Source organism: Oreochromis niloticus, linkage group LG8 (assembly GCF_001858045.2).
Source record: "Oreochromis niloticus isolate F11D_XX linkage group LG8, O_niloticus_UMD_NMBU, whole genome shotgun sequence".
NCBI lineage: Eukaryota > Metazoa > Chordata > Actinopteri > Cichliformes > Cichlidae > Oreochromis > Oreochromis niloticus.
Window position 1 is genome coordinate 30283207 of NC_031973.2, and position 12136 is coordinate 30295342.

Sequence of the window (12136 nt, forward strand, 5' to 3'; positions counted from 1 at the left end):
ACACATGCTACGTAATTACACGACTAATAAAATAATAAAATTCGCCTCACTGAAATGCGGCACCATAGCATGTCATATCATTCATCAGATAGTTCCACTAAAATGCTCCAAAAGGCACTAGCAGTGCAAACACACTAAAGATGTCCAACCTAGTTATTCAAATCCGCAGCAGTAAAACCTGACAGATATCTCAGTTAGGTACATCTCCCTGTGCTGGCAACTACTGCCAATGAAACCAGTCGCATTGACTAGTGGTGTGTGGATGTGCTGACATATTGATTCTTCCAATACCAGATATTTTCGTTCTAGAATTGATTCTCATATTAAAATATTGATACTTTAGTAATTACGCTGTAAATTTAATTTATGTAATGTAGTTTATGATTAACAGGAACACAGTGGAAAGATATGTAAAATACGGTTGTATAAATGCATCACAGCTCTCGTGTGCTCACTCACTCAGTTCATGACCGTAAGTGGAGTCATGTGTGGAGCTATTTCAGCTCCACAAACAGCAAAGACACAGTTTGTGACACATGTGGCAAGGCCACAAACCTTGTCAAATGCAAACAAAAGTAAATTATAAAACATAATAAGATGAGTTTATGATGAGGTGAACTTAAGAGAAGAAGAGGGACAGGTGCTGCTGGGTGAGAGAAACTGCTTGCGGAGACTTTTGGTGCTGCAGGCAGGCTCTATCCTGGTGCAGAGGGAGAAAATGCTGCTGGCAACGTTAGAAAGTGACTTACGTCTAGGCTTAGGTTTTTGTGTCTATCTTTAAATGACAGGAATTCACCACATCCTTAACTCTAGAAAATCCCATGTGTTCAAATTGTAGAGCACTGAAAGTGGCTTATATAGACTAGGTATTCTATATATATATAGAGTGTATTTGCAGTAAAACAGCCATTGTAGGCTTAAAAAAATAAAACTAGAATTCAAAATATTTCATACATACAATAGATAGATAACATGTATGTACATGGCAAATGGCAAATGGCCTGTATTTATATAGCGCTTTTCTAGTCCCTAAGGACCCATGTACATGTAAAATGTTTCTTAGCTTTATTATTATTTTGAAACAGGCACATTTGTTTTTCGACTGTTAACTGAATATTTTAAAATTTAACGATTTACTTTTCAGTGGTATCGCACATCACTTTTGGTATTTTAAAGCCTTACCAATATTCAAAGGGATTAGTTAAAGTTCTTTAAAAAAAGTCACTCGCCATCTAATTTTTATAAATGGGAAACTATTTATAGCTCAATCCTTTTTATTGCACACTGCTGCAAATATGCTTTTTGATACTGTTGAGCATTTTTATTTAAAAAAACCAAAAAAAAAACATGAAGCTTTTAGACGTGACGCTTTTGTTGAGAGGTTGCTTTTAATACTAATAATGTCAGTTTGAAGGTTTCCTGATGGCCTTGTCAACGTTGGGGCCTTGATAGTTTGTTCCACTACCTCCTTTTTCATTGCTGCCAGAAATATAAAATGTGGCTCAGATAGTATCCACTTTGGCTTACCCTGATACATGAAAAAGCAATGCGGAACTGTAATTGTTTGAGGTTTATAGCATTTACCAGATCATTGATGACCCACCTAGGATTAAGGGCAGGATTTGTGTTAACTTGACATTGACTTCTTTTTATAGAATTGCCACAGTGGACTACGATTTTGAAAAAAGGCTTTAATAGAAAAAGTATAATAAAAATGTATTTATATAGGATATTACCTTAATTTGAAAGCTAATATTTTGGTTTTCTGAAAAAAAAATCTTATGGCTACAACAAAACCCTACCTTGTGTCACGGTTTGCCAGGGCAAGCCGTGGGGATGTGGGGGAAAGGAGGACCCAGAACGCTGGACTCTTCACTGCAAGTGGTGCGTTTATTTACAGTGCGAAAATGACAATAAATCCCTGTGCTCTCCCTTTACTCCCGTGTCGTGTCTTCTTCCCAAAAAGTCCCTGTTTAGTGCTCTCTGCTCCTGTGTCTCTGCACTCCCCGTGCTCACTGCTCTCTCTCGTCCCACACTCCTCCTGAGGAAAACAATAGAGGCAGCCATTAAAACACTTAATACCAGCAGGCATACACTCACTGACTTTTAAACTAAACTAGAAGACTGACATGAAGTGTAACGCAATAGTCCCACGTCGGTGGAAGCTCCATCGCTCTCCTAAATAGCTCTCCCGACAAGCCCAGATCAGCAGCAGGTGTGTGGCAAGGACTTTGGGTGTGGCCAGTCCCCTAGCAGGTCCACACCCACCATTCCTGGAGGTCCCTGTAACTTGGCCACAGAAAACAGCTACACACACATGCACACACATACCTAACAACATACAAATGTGGACAGAGAACAGTCCGGCTCGCTGACCTTGTCCGCGAGCAGTGCGGGCTCAGTGAGCGCCCCCGGCTCACTGAGCTCCTTCGGCTCGCTGCCCTCCGGCTCGGGCAGAGTGAGTTCCACAGGTGGCAGCATGGCGACTGCTGGCGGTGGAGACGTAGACGTAGAGTAGCAGCTGCAGATGGTGGAGAGGATGACAACTGAAGCGTTCCCTCGGTCCCTCCAGTGAAGACAGACGCATGACCAGCAGGTATTGCAACCTCCGGCCAAAGGAAAGCCGACTGCGACTGGACAGGGCACACAGCCGGCTCCTGATGCTGCGGCTGGGGCTGTGCAGGGCGGACATTTTGTTCCAGCAGAGGTTGCGCCCCACAGTCTTCTGCTTGCAGACTGAGCTTCCCTATAAATTCAGCAGAGGATGGAAGTGGCTGGGCAGCTAGCTGTGCTAGTGGCGGCTCAGGTGACAGAACTAGAGATGGAGCTACTGACTGTAGTGATATTCGTAGAGGAAGTTGAGCAGGTGCTAGAGCAGCTAGCTGAGCTGCAAGTGATTGAACTAGTGGTGTAGTGAATGGTGGCACAGCAACAGCAACCAGTTGAGCAGAGAGAGAGGCGGAAAGTGGGGTGGCAGCAGCAGACAGTGAGGCTGAGAGTGGTGTGGAGGCCTCTGACAGAGGCGGTACTAATTGCAGCTGCACAGGGCGCACGGCCGGCTCGGGATGCTGTGGCTGGGGCTGTGCAGTGCAGACAGTCAGTTTGGGTAAAGGCAGCGAGATACAATCATTAGCAACACTTTCTATCTTCTCAATCTTTTCTATCCTCTTCTTCATTTCTTCCCCTTCCATTTTCACAGTCACAGGGAACGAATTTAACACACTAATTGAGTTCATTTTACTCCCAGCAGCATCCAGAGCTGCTGGAGTGGGTAGTGGAGTGGAGGCTGCTGTAGGTGGGGTAGATAGTTGAACAGCAGACCGCTTAGCTATAGGCTGGGCAACTGACTGAGTTACAGACTGGGCGGCTGCCTGAGTTACTGACTGGGAGGCTGCCTGAGTTACTGACTCAGTTACTGACTAGGAGGCTGACTGAGTTACTGACTGGGTGGCTGACTGAGTTACAGGCTTGGCAGTCTCACAGTTCATAAGTAAACAAACAGATGGAGTGGAAAATGAAAAACTGTCCTTACTACTCACCACAGCTGGCTGTTGGGAAGTCCGTAAATCCGGCTGCGGTGTCCGTAAATCCTAGCGACGCCGAGGCCGGCATGCCAGGCTGGAAATCCTCTGGCTGGCCGAGCCGGGGGACAGCCTGGATCGACGAGTGGAGGTGAAGGGTGTTAAGCAGGAAATCCGCCACGATCGGAAAAAGGTTGTCCACCACCCAGGGACAACCTTCTCCACAGCGCAACGTAAATCCTCTTTTCGTGCGCTTCCAGCCACAGGTCACACAGACGATTTACTTTGTCTGTCACCTTCCACCTAAACCTCTCCGTTGAGTCCATGGATCCATAATGGCGGGATTATTCTGTCACGGTTTGCCAGGGCAAGCCGTGGGGATGTGGGGGAATTAATGTCAATTAAATTGACATTAATTTAATTTAAATTAATCTAAAGTATATGACCCTTCCACAGTCCAAAGACATCCGGGTACTGGGGGTGGGTTAATTGGTGAGTAATGTGAGTGCGAATGGTTGTCTGTCTCTCTATGTTAGCCCTGTGACGGACTGGCAATCTGTCTAGCCTGTATCCTGCCTCTCGCCCTGTTGTAGTTGTAATAGGCTCCAGCCCCCCCGCCACCCGAATTGGGATAAGTGGAAGACAATGGATGGATGGATAGTGTATCTCAGTGACCATTGAAAATAAAGCTATGGGTTTTTCCTCTTTCATTTGGAAAAAAGATTCAAGCTCACTACCCGCATAACTGCCCAGTTATGGATCATAAACTGGCAACATGGTTGCCAACATGATCTTTCTTCAAGAAGGCCATGTATATAACAAAGGTGGTCATTATGTATAAATCTCTTAACATCCACTATAACAAAAGCAGCTTGAAGGTTAGGGTTAGTTTTATTTTTTATCACACGCTAAACACGCAAATTTCCAGACACTGTAAAATGTTTCCTTTTAAATGAAGGCCTGTTCTGTGGATTTTAAAAGATTAACACATCACTATATGGTGCACGGGTGTTGTCATTACACTCATTACACTGACAGTTTAAGCCAGAGATTTAAGTTAATGTCTTCTGACCATATAACATAGGTGCAAACTTGGTTCAAACCTGACAAGATCTTACAGGTTCCCTGATAGAGTTTTTAAAAATCAGTATTGATAATCACAAACTTTGTTTTACTGCAAATACTAATACAAAGTTCTCCAGAGGATTGTTTGTGAAAGTTTTTTTCCTCCAACGAAGGAAGTTGACTCATAATTCCTAGTTGTACAAAATGTCTGAACTTAACTAATGTCCCTGACTTTGGACAAAGCACCAATATGTATATTTGATTGCTGATATAGGCTATGTCCAGATTTGAAAACGGCATTTTCGTCCGAAAACGCTCCGCGTCCCCGCTATTGTTTTCAGTTGTTTTCACAGAGTTGTGCGTCCACATTAAAACGGCCGAAAGCACTTATGTTCTAGTACTGCGCATGTGTGAAACGCAAGACGATTCGACCTGCCTCAGTTCTGTCTGCCGTTTATTTACTTTTCCGGCTCTTTGAAACGTCGCAGCAAAATGTCATGGAAAAGCACAGAGTTTTTTAAATGGACTAACAATGAGGTGGAGTTGTTGCTGCAAGTAACACAAAAGTACAACGTTGCAAAAGTGAGTGAGAATTAAAGAATTTGAAGAAAATCTATCTGAAGCATGTACAAACTGATATATGTACAAACTTTAATAGGGCTGTCAAAATTGAGCGCAAACAAAACAACTGCTGTATAATGCCCTATGCTATCTTAGTTTAACTGGTCACTTGACTGCATCACATGGCTAAAATGTGTCATCATTTTCAAAAAGTCTCTGTTTTCGCTGTCCACACTGTGACACGAAAGCACCGTTTTCAAATGTATGCATTTTTGAGAGCGTCACAGTGTGGACGGGAGGCCAAAATGGAGAGAAAACTATGCTTTTTCAAATGAAAACGCATTAGTGTGGATGTAGCCATATTTTCAAAGCATCTACTACTATTGACTGCAAATCTGTTGGTCTCTCAGCATTTATGCCACCTCCTTGATGGATAAAATAAGCATCCTCTTCACACCAGGAGAGTGTGAAGAGGATGAGAGCTGCCCCTTCAGGTCCTCCTATAATTTGCTTGCTCATTTGTTATTTCTAATTATGTATCAAATTCAGAAACAACAGGCAGGCCACATCCAGAACCACCAAATATTAAAAACTGTTGATTTTCACAAAATGTTTGAAAACATTTTATCCTGTCTCCTGTGGAGTGTACCCTCCCCGTGAAGTTGCTTAGCAGCTGTTTGGTCCGTTCATTCAACCAAGTTTATTGAAAGCCATTTGCTTCTCTTGAGTGATTTTAAACCCTTGCATTCGTGAAGGTTGAGTTTAAAGGTGATTACATTCCCGTTTGTGCAGGCGGGAACATCGGGAAAATATGGGCTCTTTTCACTGCCATATGTTTTCGTGGTTATAATATTTGGTGCAGGAACACATTGCGGCTTGTATAGGTTGTTCAAACAAAATAGCTTCATGTAACTGTTTGGAGAAAACCTGATTCACACCTAGATTAATAAGATTACTAGTAACCTTTTTTTTATCCCAATAGTGCAATGGTCTTATTTCTTTAATGCCAAATGTATCAGAAGGTAATTATTTAATGGTTCAGTCTTTACAGTTTTAAGATACTGGACACAGAAAGCAGAGGTCAGAGAGGTCACTGAAAATGGAACAAGGTTTGAGTCCTGTTCTAAAATATGTGCTTGATGTTGGAGAAATAGAAGTATTGCAAACTAAAAACATCTTTATATGTTTCAAGTTTTGGGAAGACTAGAATCATTCTGTAAGCTTGGACTCCTAGCTGACAAGACAAATCTCTGCTCAGGGTATATTTACTTGCTTGTAGCATTTCCTGCTGGTTCAGTTTGTTTCACTTTCACTGAAGTTGTTGAAACTTTTTATTGCACTCAACTTCTTGAAACGTTTGTCAGTTTTGATATAGAAGTTGTTGCCCTCAGAAAGTACAGCTGATAAAATGAGTTCAACCTGAAGTCAATTTATTTCCAATTATTTTTGTCGATTTTGTGGCTTTCTTGTACTTTATCACTTCTCTCTCAGCAGGAGAATCAAGACAGCGGTAAAAATGCTTTAAGACATGTTCCAATGGAAACATGAAAGCGCTGTGTCAGTGATCTGGGCTAGAAGACAGAGTGGCCGCTCTGTTGAAGCTAAAGCTATTCCTCATTGTTTGGCCTTCGTAACCATGGAAACCAATGCAAAGCAAATGGTATGGCATTGGAGTTCTCATATGCCTCTTCTCCACTTGAGAACAAACAGATCAATAAAGAGAAATTTCCAGTTTAAAATCACATTGATCTCACATCCATTAAACATAATTCATTAGCTAGGTAACCTTACTAAATGTATCATTTAATGGTAGGTAGATTGCAGTAATCTATTTTAAATGTATCAGAAGTAGACAGTGGTACTACAATTTGATGTGTTAGTAGATTAGCTGTCTCCAAGCTCCTCAGATTATTTTATGATCTAGTATGGAAAATAGAATGTACCTAATGATATACATATGTGAGTGAAGTTGTTGTTTCCAAGTTCATGTGTGAACTTCAATGATGTTGTTTAAATCTAACCAAATCTCCACTGATAAAACTTGGCCTCTTGAAAAAACTCTTTTAAATTATAGCCTGCAGTTCTGAAAGACACTGATGAGTGATGTTTTCATATGAACAGGACCAACAGACGAGAAAACAAGTCAGTGCAAAACAATCTCCAAAAGTTGAATCTGTTCATCTGGACGTAGCGTTTTGTGGGAGAAACGTTTCGTCACTCAACCAAGTGACTTCTTCAGTCTCAGCTGACTGCAGGTTTGATTTATGATTAAGGAACTGACCTCACAGCCTTCAGTGGGCTGGTTTCAGTCATTATTCAGTCATTTCAGTCATTATGCAAATGTACTGTTTATAAGGTTTGGGGAAACCTGCAGTCAGCTGAGACTGAAGAAGTCACTTGGATGAGTGACGAAACGTTTCTCCCACAAAACGCTACGTCCAGATGAACAGATTCAACTTTTGGAGATTTACTTGCCTGGATGATTGAGAATGCATCAAGAAGTGCAAAACAATCTTAAACAATCTGTCTTTTATCATTTAGAATAGGAGACTTGTTATGGTTGTGTTTACCAAAACCTCTTTGCTAGTAAATAAAGTACCAGCAAAATTAAAACTTTCCACTTTATTTTTTACCATAATGAGAAACCCTATAGCAGCCTGCAGAAATGGAGGGGTCTAATCTCTCAAGAAGGCTTTGGGTATGCCCCAAATCTGATTTATGCCGCATTGTAGTAATATGCCTGATCTTTGTTTGAGCGCCTCCTAGCAGGGCTCAGTCTGAATAAAACACAAGGGTTGAGCCTCCTGTGGGACCGTCACCTGCATTGGGTTTGGTTTGGTGCATCGTGGATTGGCCAGCAGTCAAATCAGAGACTCTTTGATACCTGATTACTTAGGCTTGAGTGCTTTGATTACTATATATACTGTATTATTATATATTTAACTTAAAGCTCTGAGTTAAGTTTAGGCAAGGAACAATCCTCTACAGTCCTCTAAATGCAATAAATAATGATTATTTTCTTATGCTGATAAAAAAATAATCTCACTGGCACTTAGTTTGACACAAATTTTTGGAAATTACTAGTGCTGTCAGTGTTAATCTCGTTAAAATGACGTTAACCCATAACAGCATTAACACGGCAAATCTCCATTAGTGAGTTAATGCGCATCGCCCCGTGTTTGGGGCTGGACGTCGCTAATGCGTTAACGAGCTAACTGTGCAAATGCATTGACGCCGTGCAGCCCCACGCACGCATTAACATCATTTTAATGAGACTGACACTGACAGCACTAGAAATTACACATGTGTAGGAACAGATTTTTAAAACAGTCTTAGCAAGTGTGTGTGGTTATTGCCACCGTGGAATCACACTAAATCCTCATCTTCAGTCAGCTCTGTCCACTGCTACAAGGTCTCTAAATGTCATGAGCACTCACTGTGAAATTGTAATTAAGAAGGTAATAAATAAGTGATCGAGAAACACTCTCACAGGCCTGGACAGACCAAGAGACATCCAGCTAATTAAGATTTTATGATCAATTAGAAACTTTCATGGTGAGGGAGATTTCAGCGCAATGCAACACAGGGATGTAATGAAGTTAAGCGCTCCTTCATTTGTTTCCTAATTTTCTTTATATACTGTATGTATATTGTGGGAGTTTGACTGAGTGGGCAGTTTTCCTAAATACTCCAACTCATCTATACACACACCCCTCTAGTGTGCACCTCTATCCAGGTTGGCGTGGGAAAGGGCTGTAAAGATGACCAGGCAGATTTAAAGTGGCTAAAAAGGTATGTGCAGTGCCTTTCCCAAGCATTCACAAGCAGTGGGCAAAGCCAAGTTGGAATTATTATCTTTGTGCACAAGAAGTGGTTTTCTAAGAGCAGAAAAACAAAAACATGAAGGAAGCAAAGGATGTAGTCCTGCAGACTATAATGAATTTCAGGTTGAAACTAGATCGTGGACAATTAGGGAAGAAGTGGTTGACTTCCTAAACAGTGGTTCTTCAAGGACTCATTTCAGATGGAGACTGATTCTGCTCTCCGTGTCTGAGAGGAAGTGTTGTCTCATGCTGTCATTAGTCACAGCAGATTGAATCACTCCAAAGCTTTTTGGTCACTTGAATTATCAAAAAGAACAAATTAGAATCCTCCCTTTTTTTTCTTTGTCACATACTCCAAAAATATGTGCAAAATGCCCTCTTGTGTTCACAAGCCTTTGAAAGTTGAAGTGACATATACGTCAGAAAACCAATGCAGATACAGAAAGATTGAGATGAATAAGGAGATAAAAGAAAAATAGGGACAGGGAGAGATTACTGTAATGAGCATGACAGATTGGCTTCTAAACCAACTAATTGTAATAAGGCATATCCCCTTTTAAAAATAGATGAGGAGTAATGAGGCAAGGCCAGAGAGGACAATACAGAGTGTAATGGCGTGCGTGAAGCCTCAATGATTGTCTCTGGAAGGCACAGAGCTATACGTTAACATGTCTTTTGGTACAAAATAATTTGTGGCCTTGAGCTGCACATTGGGTAATCAGGTGGATTAAATCACACATTGTGAGTTCACATAAATCATTTGTGCTATGTTGTTTGTGTATCCAAGCTTTTGCTTGACAGGGAGATTATATTTTTGCTGTTTTAACTACCATTTACACTGATAGTAATTTCATTTTCCTTAGTTATTCACTGCTTCAGTATTTGCATTTGCTTTAGTCATTCTAAAGAAATGCATGAGACATTTATGGAAATTGCATAGATGTGCTCAAGTAGTAGGTGCAAAATACAAAGGTAGACTGTAAGGTGAAGACGGACAAAGTAGCTATGATGTCACCAACTGGTTAGCAGCATCCACATGCACAACCCTCTTTTTGTTTTCAATATGACCATGATGAGCAAGTGGTGCATCTGACTGGACAACTGAAAAATACTGGAAGCTCAATAGGTTAGCAACCAGTCATACAAAGAAGTATAACTTGTTTTAACCCTCTGGAGTCAATGGATGCACTGGCATGTCCAAATCATCAACAGTAAGAGGCAGCCTCACTACGTCCCCATTTCAGCCTTATTTTCCTGAATGCTTTTGTCATGTTTAGTGCAGTGAGACATGGTAAAAGGTTAGGATTTTAGAAGGAAAAAGTGCTTGAGAGCAAAAAGAAAAATCATGATATTCCTTTACTGTTGGTGGGAAAATGCACTACAACAACCAATCCAAAAGATCATATGCCAACATGTGGCATTTGGTTGCTTAGGAAGAGGGAAAGTTTTGGGAAGAATGGTGGTCAGATAGAGAGAGCAAGAGCGATATTAAAAGGGAGTGAGATGTAAGAGATCTGTGACATTTAGCGAATTTGAGTGTGGTTAGTGTGTAGTGTAGATGTTTGTTCTATTTTTTGTGATGCTGTCACCAAAGTCAAAGGGAGGCTGCAATATAAATGCTGTTTGCAAGATTAAAACAGGACGAATGATACTCCTCCTTTTGTTAGGTCTGCAGGTGTAAGGCCTACGATGTGCTCCTCTGTCTTATGGTAGACATGAACTACTTTTTGGAGTAGCACAAATGATTTGTGTGCCATCTTACTGTTGTACAAAAACGCTAGTAGCATTTTCTATTACCTCATTATTACTGAGCTGTGATAGAAAAGCGCTACCAAAATGCCTGAGGCATTTCGTGCATTAATGTAAATAGTTGTAGATAATATAATCTTTAAAAAAATTGTGCACAAGTTTCTGAAATGTACAACTTATATTTGCATTTCAATTTATGAAAATGATTTGGCAAGCATGTTTGTGGTGTTCAGAGTAAAACAAACAAACAGACAAGCAAACAAAAACAAAAAACACCCAAAACTTTTTCCTACTCTGATTTGATGCTTTTCCTATAATTTTAGGTCAATTGTGTTAATACAGTAAGTCAAAATGAAAAAATGAATTCAGACCTGTGAGATTGTGTTGAAAAGAAAGATGTGAAACAAAGCAGGATAAACAGGTTTTTTTAAAAAGTGAAATATAAAGGTAAAATCAAAGTAGTCAAAGATGGCCAATAAACCCCAGACTTTAGAGTGTTGACCTGTGTTTTTTTAGACTTTTCTGAGGAGAAAAAAATTCTCACAGACTTCTGTCAACATAAATTGTGTTTGAAAATGTTCCATGTTTATACAGTTTTTTAGATGTATCTGACAGATGTTAGGGTCAAAGTCACAGTCTGACAAATATTAAATTATGTTGTCAGACTGTGATATTAAATCCAAATTTAATGTTCTTACATTACAAGATGCTCATTTGGTTTAATGGTGCTACTCCTTATGTGGCATTTGGAGTCCACCTCTTGGAAAAGATGGGGACTCAACTCATGTAATATATGGGTTGAAATGTATGCTTTTTCGCAACTGGATTCGGAGCTGACATTATCACATATACGGTGTGTGTCATCTATTTTTACCTTTAACAATGGGCAGCACAGTGGGATGGCACAGCAGCCAGTGGGATCAAATCCACTGGCTGCTACCAGGAGTCCCAGGAGTGCCAAAATGAATTAATTAAATGCACCATTAATTAAATAATGAAATGTTTTATTAATGGACTAACATTGAAATTAATAAATTAATTAAATAATTAATTAAATGCCCATTGATTTAATTTAGAAGATTTCATTACTTAATTATTTGGTGTATTATTTAATTAATTATTTAATGATGTATTTATTTTATTCATTGTGGCACTCCTGGCCCTGCTGCTCTGGTCATGAATTGATTTTATCTGTCAGCCTCACGCATCAAAGTCAGGGGGCAGGGTTAACACTGAACAAGCCAAAACCATTGCTTTGGCCTGGTGGTCGTTTTTTTCTGTGGGTGTTTCTCAGTACTAACAACTGGCATGTGGAACCTTACTAAGCTATACTTTGTAATACCCTGTTTGTGTCACCAAATAGACTGTTAATATTTTTTGGAATGTAGTGGCTTATTCTTCAAATATCTGGTTGGT

General features: G+C 40.3%; 2 protein-coding genes across 4 annotated transcripts in view; one reads left to right on the forward strand and one right to left on the reverse strand.

Moving 5' to 3' along the window:
* Positions 1-12136, forward strand: part of LOC100707149 (carbonic anhydrase-related protein 10) — a 1009504-nt gene that overhangs the window by 904019 nt on the left and 93349 nt on the right. The gene's annotated exons all lie outside the window — the stretch shown is intronic.
* LOC112847727 (uncharacterized) lies at positions 1816-4063 on the reverse strand. Its single transcript, XM_025910029.1, has 2 exons — positions 2130-4063; positions 1816-2041 (listed from the first exon to the last, which is right to left on the reverse strand). The coding sequence occupies exon 1, from the start codon at positions 3234-3236 to the stop codon at positions 2250-2252; it is 987 nt and encodes a 328-aa protein (XP_025765814.1). The 5' UTR covers positions 3237-4063; the 3' UTR covers positions 1816-2041; positions 2130-2249.